The 17417-nt window shown below is 38.5% G+C and overlaps 8 protein-coding genes across 8 annotated transcripts; 3 read left to right on the forward strand and 5 right to left on the reverse strand.

Moving 5' to 3' along the window:
- Window positions 1-140: 140 nt before the first annotated feature.
- SOCG_00176 (ribonuclease II family protein) lies at window positions 141-3674 on the reverse strand (the record flags this gene model as incomplete). Its single annotated transcript, XM_013162596.1, has 2 exons — window positions 141-3445; window positions 3581-3674. The coding sequence occupies 2 exons, from the start codon at window positions 3672-3674 to the stop codon at window positions 141-143; spliced, it is 3399 nt and encodes a 1132-aa protein (XP_013018050.1).
- Window positions 3675-5823: 2149 nt separating this feature from the next.
- Window positions 5824-6253, reverse strand: SOCG_00177 (60S ribosomal protein L36). The gene is made up of 2 exons (XM_013162597.1): window positions 6018-6253; window positions 5824-5963 (listed from the first exon to the last, which is right to left on the reverse strand). The coding sequence occupies exons 1-2, from the start codon at window positions 6237-6239 to the stop codon at window positions 5886-5888; spliced, it is 300 nt and encodes a 99-aa protein (XP_013018051.1). The 5' UTR covers window positions 6240-6253; the 3' UTR covers window positions 5824-5885.
- A 527-nt stretch (window positions 6254-6780) lies between these two features.
- Window positions 6781-8695, reverse strand: SOCG_00178 (DNAJ protein Xdj1). Its single transcript, XM_013162598.1, has one exon. The coding sequence runs from the start codon at window positions 8284-8286 to the stop codon at window positions 7048-7050; it is 1239 nt and encodes a 412-aa protein (XP_013018052.1). The 5' UTR covers window positions 8287-8695; the 3' UTR covers window positions 6781-7047.
- SOCG_00179 (uncharacterized protein) lies at window positions 8629-9646 on the reverse strand. Its single transcript, XM_013162599.1, has one exon. The coding sequence runs from the start codon at window positions 9340-9342 to the stop codon at window positions 8899-8901; it is 444 nt and encodes a 147-aa protein (XP_013018053.1). The 5' UTR covers window positions 9343-9646; the 3' UTR covers window positions 8629-8898.
- Window positions 9647-9685: 39 nt separating this feature from the next.
- Window positions 9686-11135, forward strand: SOCG_00180 (GTPase Ypt7). The gene is made up of 3 exons (XM_013162600.1): window positions 9686-9896; window positions 10059-10382; window positions 10439-11135. Exons 1-3 carry the CDS (start codon window positions 9816-9818, stop codon window positions 10649-10651), a joined length of 618 nt encoding a protein of 205 aa, XP_013018054.1. The 5' UTR covers window positions 9686-9815; the 3' UTR covers window positions 10652-11135.
- Window positions 11136-11335: 200 nt separating this feature from the next.
- SOCG_00181 (membrane transporter) lies at window positions 11336-12885 on the forward strand. The gene has a single exon (XM_013162601.1). It carries the CDS (start codon window positions 11499-11501, stop codon window positions 12522-12524), a length of 1026 nt encoding a protein of 341 aa, XP_013018055.1. The 5' UTR covers window positions 11336-11498; the 3' UTR covers window positions 12525-12885.
- SOCG_00182 (uncharacterized protein) lies at window positions 12827-14569 on the forward strand. The gene has a single exon (XM_013162602.1). It carries the CDS (start codon window positions 13180-13182, stop codon window positions 14470-14472), a length of 1293 nt encoding a protein of 430 aa, XP_013018056.1. The 5' UTR covers window positions 12827-13179; the 3' UTR covers window positions 14473-14569.
- SOCG_00183 (phosphoribosylamine-glycine ligase) lies at window positions 14494-17183 on the reverse strand. Its single transcript, XM_013162603.1, has 2 exons — window positions 17072-17183; window positions 14494-17004 (listed from the first exon to the last, which is right to left on the reverse strand). The coding sequence occupies exon 2, from the start codon at window positions 16971-16973 to the stop codon at window positions 14607-14609; it is 2367 nt and encodes a 788-aa protein (XP_013018057.1). The 5' UTR covers window positions 16974-17004; window positions 17072-17183; the 3' UTR covers window positions 14494-14606.
- Between the last annotated feature and the right edge of the window lie 234 nt (window positions 17184-17417).

A 17417-nucleotide genomic window follows, 5' to 3' on the forward strand; every position in this document is an offset into this window, starting at 1 on the left:
GCATTACATGAGTAAGGCCTTTTTAGCATTAAAAAGGAATATACCGTTGTCACCCATAGACATTAGTGACAAAGAATAACCAAAAAGAATCATTAATGTTGTTAAACATATTATAAAGTCCAAGAACAAGAACTCATAAACTAGTCGGAAAACGGATTTTTTAAGGTGAGTAACGAAAGTGAATACGTAGAAGAAGTGTCAGCAAACATAAAAACATCCACTTGCTGACCAGGACGAATTGTCTGTACAAAATCGGGCTCTTTTATACGCAAACTATGAAGACGTTCAACTGCAGCGTCTTCATAAGATTCCGAAGATGCGTCTAATTTCAAAGTATCGGAAGATTTATCATTCTTCTCAGCACTTTCAGCAATATTAATCAAATCATGTAACCCATGACCTGTCAAATCGCAAGTTTGTTTGCAAGACCCATTGGAATCCAAAAATTTTTTCTTAAAGTTACTATAGCAGGTACTGTCAATTTCTAAAGAAGAAGTGGCGTAATAAAAAGAAGGAGAGGACTTTCTCCATGAAAAAGATAATTCCTCAGTTTGGTCATTAAAATCACAGCTATTCAGAGGTAAGAGATCCAAATAAATTCTTCTTTCTAAGCCCAATTCGTAAACTACTAAATCAATGAAAGATTGGTCAGTGGCTATTACGAAACCTTTCAACTGAATAAGACCAGAGCGAGAATTTATTATCTGGCCTACTTCACAAAGCTTGGCATGGATGCTCTTTTCTTGAGCATATCGATAAAAGTTACTTAGTGTATTACAAGACTGAGTAACTGAAAGCAAGCTTTTATAATCTTTTGAAAAATCAGGACGACCTTCAAAAGCCTCGTGAAGCTGGCGCTGCACGCAAATGTCAATATATCGACGAGTAGGATGACAAAAGTGAGTGTAACAAGGACTAGCGAAAGCAAAATGCGATACATCTTTATCGTTAGATATACCCACCGTATACTCTGATTCTGATGATAGTCTTTTTAAGCTTAGTTGTAGTAATCTCTGAAGATTCTTATCCTTTGTAGTTGCTAAAGCCGCCATAAAATCAGTAGATGAAGATTCTGCCGTAAGAGGGAACCCGGCTCGGCGGGCTGCACGAATTGCAGCGTCCAAATTACTTGGACGTGCGTTCTTTCTCAGAACTACCTTGTTCGGAAAAATACTCATTAAATGAGAAGCAGTTTTCTCATTGATCCAGTGTTCAATTTGTTGCAAAGAACAAACAACCGGATAAGCTTCAAAAACATTCATATTTAATTCTTGAATGCTCCTAAGCTGGTCATCAAGGAAGCCAAAACAATAAAGAGGTTGCAAATCAACATCCTCTTTTGTCTGTAGTCTTAGTTTTGTAAGTACTTTAGCACTTTTCTCAAGTAACTGGAGAGCTTCATTTGATTGTATATTGGCTTGAGCGGTTTCAAGGCTGATGTAAGATGAAGGGCGAATTACTGAAGGTCCCAAAGAGCACTGTAATACGGTTTCAGATTTCAGATCTAATTGTATAACAATGCTGATTGTTAGGCAATCATGACCTGTTGTAAGAGACACCTCCTCAGTAACTTTCTTCGGTAAGAAAGGAACAGAGCCTTGCAAAAGCTGAACTTGGGCTACACGATTGGCAGCCTCATCATCGATGGGCATATCTTGCTTAATACTGCTAGCAACGTCTGTCACATGAAAACCTAAAATGATAACACCCTCAGATGGACCAGTGTCAATGTGAATTGCGTAGTCACGAGTTCCCACCATGAATGTTAACTTATCTCGTAAATCGTATCGATTATTTAGTTCTTCGGGAGAAACAGGACTGGGTAATCGTTTTATACTGTAAGATAACGATTCAGGAAACTCGTAAACACGACAACTATAGTCGTGAAGAATAGCAGTAAATTCAACATTTGAATCACCCACTTTTCCAATGCTTTCGTATAATGTACCAAATGGATGCAAAGACGTTGTGGGCCATCTCTTAATGCCAGCTAAAAAAACCTGATCCTTAAACTCATCATTGTTAGTGAAAAATTTGGGTGGAACTTGATCACTAGATATAGCAATCAGTGGAATCCGTTTATCACTTGGTTTAAACCAAACGATTTTTGGACCTTTACCGCTTTCTCCACTAGAAGTTGACGAATTTCGACGATGAGAAGACTGGTTCTTCGACGCAAGACTATTGGGTCGATACAATGCCAACGTACCTGAACAAGTATCTCCACTTGGACGATCAAGAATGGCAACGATATGACCGGCATACTTTGGAAGATTGTCTTGGTTTAAAGAAATGTCATCGACAAATGAAAGGCTTTGTCCAGTTACTTCATAATCATTCTTTCGCTTCTCGATGGATCTTTCGAAAGCCAAAGCTCCTTTGTTCATTCCCAAAGCCATTGGCGTACTAATAGACATCATTTTTGCTTTACTATTCACGGATGATTTTGAAGTACCAGAAAGTGAAAGATTTCGGCGAATTTTCTTCTCTTCTTTTTCTCGCTTTGTTTGGAGTATCTCATTTACGTCAAGAAGTTCAACAGCAACTAAGTCACCCTCCAATGTACGATTTCGGTCTTTCGATCCGCAAATAAAAATGTAATCATCAAGAGCGTCCGTTATGACATATGCGTCGGACCGATTTTTGCGGTTTATATGTAATGTTCCAACAAGAAGTCTCCCTGTACTGATAAATTTAGGTAGGGAAGCTTGGGGTAAATAAGGTAGAAATAGATTCTTATGTTGCTGTGCAGCAGCAGACACCGAAACCCGTTTTCCAGAGTTATTAAAATTCAAAAAAGAGCTTTGTGGAAGAGAAGCACCGTCTGTCGAATGATTAATGTACGACTGCTGAGAGGCAGTGGAAAGCGGCATCTGCACAGGCACATGCGTCGTTGGAGATTCAGGTTCCATGTAAATGCTTTCTTGAAGCGAGCGAGCAGAAAGAGGTGATTCCATTGGTGACTGTTGCCATTCGAAATTGCCTTCAATTGGTTTTAATGGTGTTAAAAAATTGGCACTCTTTGGTGAAACAGGAGAGAGCGACTCATTTCCAACGGAAGAACGACGTCTAATACGAGTTGTGGGAATTCCACCCATCACGTTGGAACGGTGACTGGTAACATGCGCACCAGGTCCAAACGTATCAAACGACTCCTTGGCAGGACTAAATAAAGCTTCCGTACGTGCTTTAACCGAAGGACTTTGTAATTCCGCTGAAGCAGCGCTTGGAGGAGACTGCATTTGACGTGCGCCAATAGGAGCAATTGGGTTAAGTCTTGGTAACAGTAAGCTTTCCCGTTTTGTGGGATTAGAAAATGGGTTTGCTTGAAAAGGAGAGGTTAAGTTTGCCTGTGAATAGTTTTCATTCTCAGCCAACGCTTGAGACTGCTGTTGCATTTGCAGTGCCTGTAAATACTCAATTTGTGACTGAATTACATCTGGGGCTATTAAAACATGTTAGTAATGTTGAAACCGAAAAACCTCAAATCAAGTAGGCTACCATATGCACTGAGGCTGATTGAAGAAGTTCAATTACTCACAGACTGCTACTGAGAGAGGTAATTACTACTTATACGTACCTATAGGCGGAATGCCACCAATTCTTTGGTTTGTTGAAGAAGCAGGAGGCGGAGGCCGACCACTAGCTTCTAATCGCTTCCAATGAGGATCCATATTGAAGAACGGATCTGAAAAAGACTTAAATAAAGGGAAATAATGAACACCAAATGTCACTTGCTAAAAACTAGAAGGAATTGGAGATTGTGAATGTTGAACAGTAGTAAATGTGTACTGATAGAGAGTGAAAGCAGGAATAGCGAATTTAAAGAATAAAAGCTGAAGGTAAAATCTTTGAAGGGATTAACAATAGCAAAAAGAATAAACTTTTCAGAAACAGAACGAAAAAGAGATAGACGTTGTACGAAACCAAAATAAACAGAAAGAGAAATCCAAAAGGTCAAACAATTGAAATACTAATACACCCACACACGCAGAGAGAGAGAGAGAAAGAGTGATAGAGAGAGAGCGAAAGAGACTGAGGGTGAGAAAGCGAGAGAAAGTCAGAGTTTTCAATATACTACTGTCAATCAATCTTCGATTTCTTTTAAAGACACTTATTCAGACAAGAGAACGGTATGCGATAAAACAGCAAATTCGTTCCACCAAAATGGAAAAATCCAAAGAAACAGGTACCAGCCTCGAAAAGAATAACAAAACCTCTTTAGTTATCGGAAGTACAGAAGTACAGGTAGAAAAGATCAGGGAGAGGAAAATTCTTTACGAGGGGAGAATAGCCTCGGGATCCAAAGAGTATGGCTGACAAGTAAACTTTAAATGAAAGAAACTAGTAAATTAATGGTGTTACTGTTTTTTTCTTTACCCATCGATTATGACGGTTTCGTCACGTATTTGACGAACAGTTCAACGCTCTAAAGGCTATAAGAGCAAATGAGTCAACAATGATGCTATAGGAAGGTAATATGTACTGTAAGTACAATGAACGCAACTAATAATCAATTCAAAATAATTTGAAGTTCAATTGACAAGTGCTGACAGGAAGAAGGAAAATGCAAGGAAACCACCAAAACTTATGTGATACGACAAAAGTACCGGTAACTGATTCGTATTGAATCAGAATGATTATAAGTTTATACAAAAAATTGATATGTACAATTGGCAAATAGGCTTTTAAGAAGTAAACGATAACAGAAAAAATAATTCGGCGCTTCCAAAAAACGAAGGAAGGAAAATGTATTTAATAGTACATTAAGAAATAGAGTGGTCAATGCTGATATATAATATATATGCAAATATTTAGAGGAGGAGAGAACGATATTGGTTCAAGGATTTCTTTTGTAATGTAAAGCCCCTGTGCTCAGTAAGTATATGCCTAAAAATCGAGAGTGTCCTGAATTTTCGTCCTGGCAATGAAACGCACTCAGTCAACATATACATCTATTCCCATATGGTGGCATTTAGGTTTGGCACTGCGATCCCTATAATGACCGCAAACGTCCATCACTCTCATTTATTTTTTTGCATGTATCTGCAGCGATTCATTGTTATATATTAAATTACGTCGATCACTCAAAACGGACTTGAGTTCTTACCATGATGGTCATCCATGTCATACTCGATTCACGACTTTATAATAAGTGGCCAATACGCAATCGTTAAACGATTTTGGTATACGGTTGAATAAAGCGAAGACTTTCGTTTCGAAGGAAAATTTTACGTTCTTCTACACTTTTAAACATGTATTAATCGTAAGTCCCTTATATCGTAAAACCTCTTTTCAGTAGTTCATCAAGATGGGTGGGTAGTCCCATAAGAAAAGGAGGTGGATTACTTGAAATGCGAAACAAGGAATCAATAGTTGGAAGGTCGTAAAGAAATCTCAACCGCTGTGTTGTTGTAGACTATTCAAAGTAGTTTTCCTATAGCATAGCAGTTTTGTGTTGGTTCAGCGAGAGAAAGATGTTGACTTGAAGTATTGGGTATAGGTCATGTCAACCAAAAAAAAAGAAAAGAAATAAAAAAGATTCTCAAAGACTTAACTTGGTTAGCTGAGACTAAACATGCCAGTAGTATCGCAGTATCGACAAGAGAAAGTGACTTACATCTTCATTTCAATTCCTAGCTAAGTTAGAATTTCAACATCTGTGTCTGGTAAATACAGTTTAGTTCAATATTTAGCACCACCCGTAGGTGCTCAAAAAATAGGTTTCATAAACGCTTTCTAGCCTTTTACCAATCGCTACATATTCAATGCTTTACTTCTACCAGCAGTTTCATTTGGCATTGGAAATTCGATAAATGTTTGCTCTTACTTGAAAATAAGTTTCTTTGTACAGAATCCATATTTTATTATTCATTAGGATCCATTTAGTGAGCCAAACGAGAGCTTTGGATAACACCAGTGAGCTCTTCAATCTTGCCCTTGGCACGCTTCAAAGTACCGAGCTATACGTGTGGTTAGTATCAAACAACACGTTTTATTTTTTAGTCATCACTTACTCTCTTCTTAGCAAGCTTACGAGCACGCTTATCTTGAGAGTTACGAATTAATTCCATAACACGGCGCTCATAAGGAGCAAATCCAGCAACCTCACGGACGATGGAACGAACGAAGGTGGTACGCTTAGATTGTTGTCCTTTACGACGAGAAGGACGCTCAGGCAATTGACGCTTGGTCAAAGCCTTGCCCTTGTTTAATCCAACAACAAGTCCAGGAGCCATGGTGTGAAGTCTACGCTACTTCCTTCCTTTCTTTACTAGTTTTGACAATATGTCGTGACTGTTATCCAATAACCCTACCCTAAATAACATACTGCTTTTTCGCATTTTATCACAAATGTTAAAAGAAGTATTGACATAGTTTTATTCATATAAATTAATTTTGACATCCTTTGAAATATTAACGTTATAGTTGTTAATGATGTGTAGGAAAAAACTTTCAAGTCCTCCAAAACACATTTCTAGTTGATTGTACGATTGTTCTTAACATTCGTTCAATTTGTTTTCTTGAGATTACAAAAAAACGAGACTTTTACTAATTGAAAAACAAAGTAAGAATTTACAATGTCCTTCTGATTCATGGTATGGATGTGTGGATTTGTTTCTTTTCATGCAACCCATTCAGCTTTTGTAATTGAAGCAGAATATTTCTTCGTGTTCAAATTTAATCGTAAACATTTATTAGTATTCAATCGAATGTTTTACTCTGTAAGTACTCATCCTTGGAATGTGCAATCTTTGTCCACGTGACAAGTGGATTGCTTCAGGTTCTATACATTGTTCAAACGTTCAATTATATATTAGTTCTTACTCCAAAATGCAATTCTATCCAAATCCATCATTGTTGAATGAATTCATTACCATTACCTAAATATAACCATACAATGGGCGAGTCTGTCGATAAAAAATGAATGCAATAATCGGGTAAAGACAGAGGTGCATTTCAATTATTTTTAGAATTTTAGATTATGCAGTTATTTTTCTGAAGAAGGAAATCCAGGTATTGTACCCTAATTCGCGTTTCCAATGCTTATTGAGCCGTACATTCCGGCACAGATTGGAAATCTTCTTCTTCGGCATACTGATTTTCAAAACGAGCGTTGCCTCCAAAATTTGAAACGTCTCCAAGGGATCCTGTCACTGAGTCCACGATAGCGTCTTGAGAGACGGGAACTTGCTTAGAACAATTGGGTAAGACATTTGCTAAAGATTGCATCGACTTTTTATCTAATGAGTCATCCTTTGGAAATTCTATTTCGACTTCCAAGTAGAGATCACCACGTAAATCGGTTCGATCACCTCGGTACATACCTTCACCTGGTATAACAATGCAATCACCTGGTCGAAGTATCTTTCCGGCAGGCTGGTGGTATTCTAATGTGCGGCCATCCAATGTAGTTATGATCGCTCTCTTAAAACCTACCAAAGCTTCGGCGAGGCTGATATGAAGCTTGGCCTTTAAATCATCACCGAATCGTTCGAATACGGGATGAGGAATTTGTCGAAGTCGCAAGACGACATCTCCCGGAGTCATTCCCAAAGCTTCATCAGCCATTTCTGGCTGAACAACTTTGTCCGTCTCTTTTGCAGAACGACGGATATAAAAATTAAGGACTCGCTTTTCTCCAACGACTCCGCTTCCTTTGCAGTATTTACAGCGGTCTTTGGTTCTAAAAGCAGATCCTTTCCCATTGCAATCTTCGCATGCTGACTGTTGTGTCGTCACATGATGAGGACCAACTCTATGAAGGTGTTGTCGCATGCCTTTTCCATCGCAAGACAAACAAGAACGTTCTTTAGCAAAACGTTTTCCTCCTTTACCATAACAGTGAGGGCATATTACGTTTCTAGTAGCACGCAACTTGACTTCTTTCCCTTTAAACATATCTTCTAATGATATCTCATAGTCTTGAACAACATCTGAACCTCGACGCTTTCGCTGCCCCGGCGCACCTCTGGCACCGGAATCACCAAAGTTCATACCGAACATTTGAGCCAAAACATCATTAATGTCAACTCCTGTTTGTGAATCTTGGCCTTCCTGTTCAAGACCGTGCATGTCATACATCTCTCGAGAACCAGGTTCCCGAAGAACATCATAAGCAGTTTGTATATCACGAAATCTAGCTGCTGCATCTTCTCGCTCAGATTCTGCTACCTTGTCGGGGTGGTTTAGCAAAGCCAGCTTTTTATAACGCTTTTTAATTTCCTCTGCAGAAGCAGTAGGGTCCACTTCTAAAATATCATATAGAGTAGTATCAGCAACCATGATTGTAGCCTCCTAGGTTATTCTTTGTACAAAACGACAAGTCAAATGGAACACGGTTTGCCAATCGGGCTATAGAATACAACCGTTTAGTGATAAAAATTAAAAAATTAAAAACAAGGGATGCTTTTTGCAAATGAATTAAGAATGAATCTCTAAAAGCAAGTATTTTTTGCAAATAGAATCAAACTACAAGTAGCTCGAAGTCTATAGTTTATAACGAATGAAAAAAAATTTGAAAATATGATTTCAAAGACTGATCGTTTCAATCATTAAACTAGACAATACAATATAAAAGAGTAGCTGTTAATTTTGCCCAAATTGGAAAAGCAGTAAAACATCTTCCTCAAGTAAGGCCATTCCTTTGGAGGGATTAACGAATCTATCCTTGAAATGCGTAATCCTAGAAGTTGAACGAAATTAGAAAAAAAGGATCAATTGCTTTATAAAAGTCAACAAGGAGTCTTGGCAAAGAGAAAAAGAAGCCATGAAGCATGGAGAGGTTCATTGGAGAACGCTCAATCTTCGCAAACCTATAGTCAAAGAAAATTCTAATAGAGGGTTATGCAGAAGTCCTAGGATTTTTCCCGAGAAGCTTGGATACTCAATAAATCATCATGAACCAGCTGGTTTACGCTCAAGGGAAGCCACTTCGAGTTGAAGCGCCCATAGCTCATCCTGTAGAAGATGAATGCGTTTGTCCTTTTCAACGTTCAATTCCTTCTGTAAGGAAAGTTGCTTTTCCAGAAGCGAGTTTTCTTGTAGTTTCTGTTTACAAGTAAACTGTGCCTTTTGCATGTTTCTCTGGTACAAATCACAAGTACGTTGGAGCGATCGAAGTTCATCGGCCATAGCTTGGAGCGACATGGCTGGTGCATTTAAACCGGCAGGAAACGTTTCATGGTCATTAGAGGAATCTTTTTCATTCACATTCGGTTCTCTTTGATCGAGAGACAGCGTTGTGTGAAATAGCTCTGTGTATGGCTCAATGACTTGAACATACGCTTTCTCACGAGAATCTCGCCATTTGAGCCTTTCTACAAGATCAATGTTCTCCATTATGATCCTTTTACAAGATTTTTGGTTTCTATACAAACGAGACGAGAAGTACTCGAAAGTTCAACGCTGATAGGTTTGCTTTCAGATATAAGATGTCCTTGTAATGTTAATTTTCATTGACATTAAAGAAATAAATGGTCTAAACCTCGTAGCAGCATACCCCGTGGCAGCATCAACACTCTCAATCTTCCTTTCTCCTCGCTTTTGTCTTAATTACATGAGCCGTCTGAACTGTGGTTTGTTTGTAAATGCCTCGTAAATAAGGAAATGCAAGGAGTTTCTGTAACCAAATAACGTGATAGAATGATACATTTGTTATTCTACATGACATGAAGTAAGGAGCTTTTGTAGCCAACAAGGAGCACAACCAGATATATATTTCTTCACTTGACATAAAAGCTGGTTGGATTAGAAAACCGTTACTGCTGCTAGTAAAGAAAGTAAAGAGAACTCTATTGTCATAAAATATTAAAATGACTGGCAGGAAGAAACATTTGCTGAAGGTGATTATCCTTGGTGAAAGCGGCGTAGGAAAGACATCGATTATGAATCAGGTACGTTATTCTTTTTTTTAGCTCTTCTTTTTCTGGTTTACAGATTATGTTGGGTCGCAATGCTTACTCTGGACGCTTCTGTGGCATATTGACGCGACGGCATAATGAAGAAAGCATCATTGATGGAAAATTGGGGTAGATGTTAATATATGTTCAATTTAGTATGTCAACAAGAAATTTAGCAAAGACTATAAAGCAACCATTGGTGCTGATTTCCTTACCAAAGAAGTCCTCGTGGACGACAAGGTGGTCACTTTGCAACTGTGGGACACTGCTGGACAAGAGCGTTTCCAAAGTTTAGGTGTCGCCTTTTACCGTGGCGCTGACTGCTGTGTACTAGTCTATGATGTGAACAATAGCAAATCCTTCGAAACGTTGGACAGTTGGCGCGACGAGTTTCTTATCCAGGCTTCGCCAAGCAATCCTGAAACGTTCCCTTTCATTCTAATTGGTAACAAAGTGGATGTAGAAGAAAAGAAAAGAATGGTACGAATTGCTCAGTTTTGGATGTGAGGCATTTCGTCTAACACAAGTGTTTTTAGGTTTCGAAATCAAAGGCCCAAGCTTATTGCCAAGACAGAGGAGAAATTCCTTACTTTGAAACTAGCGCTAAGGAGGCTGTTAACGTTCAAGAAGCTTTCCAAACCGTTGCTCGTCTGGCTTTGGAGAACTCTGATGCTGAAGACGCTGCTGGTGATTTTGCTGATCCTATTTACTTAGATATGGAAAGTCAAAAGGCTACTTGCTCTTGTTGATTTAAGTTTTAATTTTTCATATATTCTGCACGTCTGTTGATTATACCTCAATTATCATTCAACCAAAACACAACCCAAGTTAGGCTATTTTTTTTTCTATGCTAGAAATCGGTTGTTTTTTTCTCCCTCTTCATTAATGAAAATTTCTTCACAAAGTATACGCCGTAAAGTTCGGAGTAACGTTTGCTCGTGGATATCCTTTTCGCTTCCTTCTGTTAGTTTTCACGTTGTTCATTAATGACCTAAGACTTTATACACTCACAATCCCTTTGTCTTTTACCTCTCCAATTGCCTTACTATTAAAAGGTCTACATCGAGCACTATTACACACACATGTGTCCTTTGTTTAGTTTACTCTAGTACTTCTCACGTTCGCCAATCTGACTTGAAGTTGATATATGCCTTTACTAGCTTTCCATAATAATAATTATTCGTATACTCATTTTCATCATATTCGAATAAGTGCTAAACAAGTCTCTTGCGCTATACAAGCTACAAGTCCTTATAATGGATTACAGATGAAATTGGCATAATTTTCTATAGCTTTCATTCATTATCGTTTTCTTTATGCATACATAAACAAATAAATGCTTTTCTGTGAGCATTCACATTCGATGTTTACCATTATCGATATGCTTTTTTGCGAATTGTATTACGAACCAGAGCAATTATCGTGTTTCATGACATCCTCAACACTATCTAAATTTCTGGTGGTTTCTGTTTCTTTTATATACTTTAACATACTTTACATCTAACTATTTTGTTTTTGTCGTTTGAATCAATAGGCAATCCGTTTGTTTTTCGCTTCTAGAGGCTTATTGAGTAGAAGACGGTTTATATATATATTATGTATTACCAAGTTAACAGAAAACATGCCACCGGCGTAATTCTGTTGCTTTTCGTTGTTTTCTTATGGCTAGTTAGCTCATTTTTTACGAATAATCTACTGAATGATCCTGGTTTTTTCAATCCCTTTTTCATTACATATTTGAACACCGGTACCTTTGTGTTTTATTTGATTCCATGGTATCTTTTCGAAAGAAAAGATTTGAAGAAAGATTTAACAACCCATGCCTCCATTTACGAATCTTTGGATGGAAACCAAAATTCACGCACATATGTTCGAAACAGGCCTATGACGGTTCGACAAACCGCCTCTCTTAGTTTAGGTTTTTGCATTATATGGTTTGCTGCTAATTATTTCAGCAATGGCTCTTTGGCCTTTACAAACGTTGCATCGTTTACCATTATATCTAGCATGAGTGGATTTTTCACTCTGGGGTTGGGCGCTATTTTCAACGTGGAAAAATTTACTTTTGTCAAATTATTGGCCTTATTGGCGAGTGTCGGAGGAGTGATTTTAGTCGTGATTCAAGATTCAAAGCAGATACCTGATGGGCATAACAGTCCTTCTCAACCAGCGTTGGGCAATACTTTTGCTTTATTAGCTGCTTTTTTGTACGGATGCTATTCCGTTCTTGTAAAATTTCATGTTACAGAAGAGAATTACGTTTCAATGCGTTTGTTTTTCGGCTTGGTTGGACTGTTTGATATTGTTCTATTGTGGCCCTTTTTAATTCTATTGCATTACTATGGAGTAGAAAAATTCCAGCTCCCTTCCACTAATAGTGGTAATGCCGTACTACTTTTAAACGCTGGTATAACTTTTGTTTCCGACTATCTCTGGGTCATTGCTATGCTAATGACTAGTCCATTGTTGGTGACTCTTGGAATGAGTCTTAGCATACCATTAGCCTTATTCTTTGATATAATTCTTAAAGGTCACTATCTCAATTTCACTTTAATCTTGGGCTCTTTTCTGGTCTTCGCTGGGTTTATCGTTGTAAATTATAATCAAACGACCTACGTCTGAGAACTTTTCCGATTTCACTTATATCAATTTTGTCTTTATATTCGTTACTATTTGATAAATATGTTTATTTATTTACTTTAGACACTCTTTCCTTTTTTTTTTTCGGGCAGTGCTCGCAGATGGTGATATATGGTATTCAGATGCCATAAACAATATTTATTCTTACTTGTTTTATTTTCTTTAATGATTAAATATCCTTGCTTTTTTTTTAAAAAAAATTAAAAAGAAAAAATAAATAAAAAAAGCTCGTCATTGCCGTTTGCTTGATTCAAGTCTTCCCATATATAGTGATCCATCTAGTAGGTTAGCCTTTACCACCCACATTCTAACCCCATTGATAAATTTGCGAACATGAACTAGTGAGTTTTTACCATTATTTTATTGTTATTTTATTTTGCTTTATTTTATTCCTTAGTCTTTCTTGTTCTCTGTTTCTATACGTTTCGATTTCATCGTATTTATTTCCTTACTATTCTCAAATCATTCTTTACGAGCTTTTTTTCTTTCTTTCGACTACTAATCTATCTTTATTTCTTTACTTTTAACATTATAAAGGAATTCTAAGTCAGGCTGGATTTTATAATTTCCGTTTCTGTTTTTTATCCATTGTTGAGCAATCAATTATCAGTGATAATAATAAATATATTAGCGTCTAATGGCATTCTCTCGTAGTAAAAGTCGTTTAAAAAACACCAGAAAACAAGAGAGAATTAGTAACGACTCAAGTTTCTCAAGAGAAAGTGTTCGCTTTAAGCATCCACCTTTAAGCAGAAACAATTTGTTGAATGCATCTCATTCATCACAACCTATCATACGACATTCTTCAGTGAAAACAGATCGCCCGCATTTTCAACGTGCTAGTACTTTGGTACCTGAACAGTCCAGCGAAATATTAAACGATGCCGTTGAAGAGCCAGTAAATGATAATCTTTCTTTTCATGAAACTTCGTCAGTCTTTTCCTCTCCTTCTCAATCTGTGTCGGTCCAGTCAGCCGCCTCACCTAAAGCTAATAGCATCTATGATAATGCTAATCCTTTTGTTCAGAGTGAACTGGATAAAAATGATTCACCTCTCCTGCCGTCCAGCCGACAATCCGGCTTTTCTGCAATTAATAGAAATGAATTAGATGCTTCGAATAGGCAGGAACGTTCGACCAGTCTCCCCCTCTCATCTCATCCAGAACGACTCAATTCCCAACCTGGAGTTCCCCGTCTCCCAGTATCTAGATTAAATCGTCCAGTACCCAGTACTAGCAATGGCAGGAATAGAATTGTGTCTGAAGTCACTCATCCTCCCCGGATTTCCAATGAAATTGATAATTACAATACAAGAAGTGTGTCGCTTCCTTTACATCAGTCCGTACTTGATAATACGTTTTACAATTCGCATCATCCTGATGATGAATCTAGTCCTTTTGCTCCTGTGGAGGATATTGTTCCTTTTAGAGAATATAACCTTGGGAATACACATTTACGGAAAGATTCGAGACATAACCTTTTAGACTATGGATCCTCTTCAAGCTCAATGAGTAGCACGTCTGGAGCCCGAAAACCCGTTGCTAGTGCAAGCTACACTGGGAATATTGCTCATCCATTATCTCAGTCCGAAAATGCAAGTGAGGTTTTCAGTACCAGGGAAATTCTTAGAAATCGTTCATCTAACCATTCTGATAATTTGGAAAAGGTTAAGCATTTGCAAACCCCAAAGGAATCAGATGTCTTACACACTCAGGTAAAGAATGGTATATCTAGATTTATGGTCTTCTTCACTGTAGGTATTATATTTCCTCCTTTGTGGGTGATAGCATCCTTTCTTCCTATCCCGGGTAGCAGAACTTACAGAATGCAATGGAAACATATATATTGGAGGTTTATTAATCGAGTTGTCTCATGTCTCGGCATTGCAATTGTATTCTTATTTATTGGGTTAGGAATTGCTGGAGCATAACGAGATATCTATACGTAATATTTAGAAGACAATAGCTAATGAGTAAGCAAAATTTATTAAATCTATTACCAAAAATTAATTAAAGAGTCTTTTTCTTAATAGTGTAAGGATTGTTTAAGCAAAGTTGAACGTAATTAATAATGATCATTCCACTTCTCTAAATTAAGCAAGTTGCATTGCTCTTCATCTGTATTATCGGCGAGTGTTCCGATACGATATACTGTTTCACCAGAGTTGAAGAGATCTTGGATGGCTTCTTCAGCATGTTCAGAAGGGACGACGACAACCATACCAATACCCATGTTGAAGGTTCTCGCCATGTCAGAAATAGGTACATTACCAGTGCGCTGTAACCATTTGAATACTTCTGGGACCTTCCAAGTATTGGCGTCTATCACAGCTTTGAATTTCTTGGGAAGCATTCTAGGTACATTTTCCACAAGTCCTCCGCCGGTAATGTGTGCCATACCATTAACTAAACCCTTCTTGATAATTTGAAGCAAGGGCTTCACGTAGATACGGGTGGGAGTAAGTAAGGAGAAGCCTAAAGAAGTGCTATCATCCCAAGGACACTTGGAATTATAGTCTAAGCCACTAACTTCAACAATTCGACGCACAAGTGAGTAGCCGTTGGAATGGACACCATCAGAGGCCAAGCCAAGCAAAACATCTCCTGAACGGAATGCTTCGTAATTAGGCAACATTGTCTGACGTGAAACAGCACCAACCGAAGTACCATTGGCATCATAATGTCCTTCGTGATAAAGACCAGGCATTTCAGAAGTCTCTCCTCCGACTAAAGCACAGCCAGCCTGCTTGCAGCCATTTACGACACCCTTTACAAAGCTGGTGGAGATCGCAAGATCCAATTTACCAGTTGCAAAGTAATCAAGGAAAATAAGTGGCTCGGCACCTTGAACGACAAGGTCATTGACATTCATTGCTACCAAATCAATACCAACAGTATCATGCTTATTGGTATGTAATGCAATTAAAAGCTTAGAACCAACACCATCGGTAGCGCTGACCAACAGAGGATCTTCCCAACCGGCACGCTTCAAATCAAAAACACCTCCAAAGCCACCGATGTCAGCATCAGCACCAGGACGACGAGTAGATTTGACCATTTCTTTGATGCGTTGAACAAATTGATTTCCATTGTCGACAGAAACACCAGCTGTTTCGTAAGTTAAACTTTCTTTGAAGGCATTGGAGGGTTTAAGAGCATGATGGGCAATATCCTTACGGAAGAACATATCTTTGTATTGTACAGTTTTCACACCCTCGTAAGCCAATTTAACAGCAGATTCAACGGTTTCGCCGGTTGCATTTACGGCAAGAACACGACCACCATTAGTAACGATTTGGCCATTTTTAAGAGAAGTTCCCGCATGGAAAATATGAACATTCTCATTTGAGGTCTCTGAGAAAGTAATAGGATCCCCCTTAGGATAGGAACCAGGATAACCACCAGCTACACATACGACAGCGCAACTAAACTTGTCTGATACAGAAATGTCGATAGAATCCAAGCGGCGTTCCAAAGCAGCAACAATAATTTCAGCCAAATCACTGTCTAACAATGGAAGAACGGCTTGGGTTTCAGGATCACCAAAACGAACATTGTATTCCAAGACGCGAGGACCTTGAGGAGTAATCATAAGGCCAGTAAAAAGAATACCGACTAAGGGATAACCTTCAATGCGCATGCCATCGACAGTAGGTTGGATGATGGTAGAGTGAATTTGGTTAACCAATTGTGAAGTAGCAATAGGGGCAGGTGCATAAGCACCCATACCACCGGTGTTAGGACCAAGGTCGCCGTCGAAAGCACGCTTGTGATCTTGGGCCGGGGGGAGAGACCGGCAGGTGTAGCCATCTGTGAAAGTTAAAATAGATAGCTCTTCACCGACTAACAATTCTTCAATAACAACAGTTTTACCGGCAGCACCGAAGTCTTCATTCAACATGATGTCACGTAGAGCAGTAGTTGCTTCATGCTTTGTCTGGGGAATAATCACACCTTTTCCGCCGGCTAAACCGTCAGCTTTAATGACAATATCAAAAGAGCAAGTATTTACGAATTGTACGGCTTCGTCGTAGTTGCTAAATATACGGTAAACAGCAGTTGGGATATTGTTTCTGTGCATAAAGTTTTTAGCGAATACTTTACTACCTTCCATTCTAGCAGCCAACAAGGAAGGGCCAAAGCATGGAATACCGGCTTTACGGAAATGAGTTTCAATACCCTGGACTAGAGGCAATTCGGGGCCAGGAACAGCCAAGTTAACCTTCTTTTCCAAAGAAAATTGGACCAGCTTTTCGAAATCACAAACTCCAATGTTTACATTCTCGATCTTGCATTCTGGTCCTTTACTCTCAGTGCCGCCAGTACCAGGTGCAACGTAGATTTTTGAAACAAGAGGGGATCGAGCAAGTTTCCAAGCTAGCGCATGCTCGCGTCCACCATTCCCGATTAAAAGAGCCACAATTGGTTCCATGTTGGTATCCGTATGAAGTACAAGCTAAAGACTACGAGGTTAGCATCCTCTTCTATAAGAAGGGCTTTGATATCCAAATTATTGTATCGAACACATACAGTTGCTTGAAATACTAAGCTTAAAGCCTAGAGAGATGAATGTTCAAAGCAAAAATAAATTGCCTAGAGGGTGATATTAGATATCGATCTCATCTAATATATAGCGAGATGCCTTCATGGCCACTAAAGATGAAGATGATGTCGGAAGGAAGCTTTTGATAATGTATTTAAGGTGGATAAACGATACAAAAAGAAGTATATAGTACCTTGCTAAATCATTGTCAAGGTGCGTTTCTTCCCTTGAAGAATCGTCGTCTTCTTGAAGAGAGAGAAGAAAATGGAATACGTAAAGCTGGCCGATGAAGACGTTATAAGAATCTTAAACAAGAAAAAAAAGTGCAATGTA

This window comes from Schizosaccharomyces octosporus (assembly GCF_000150505.1).
Source record: "Schizosaccharomyces octosporus yFS286 unplaced genomic scaffold supercont6.2, whole genome shotgun sequence".
NCBI classification, from domain to species: Eukaryota; Fungi; Ascomycota; class Schizosaccharomycetes; order Schizosaccharomycetales; family Schizosaccharomycetaceae; genus Schizosaccharomyces; species Schizosaccharomyces octosporus.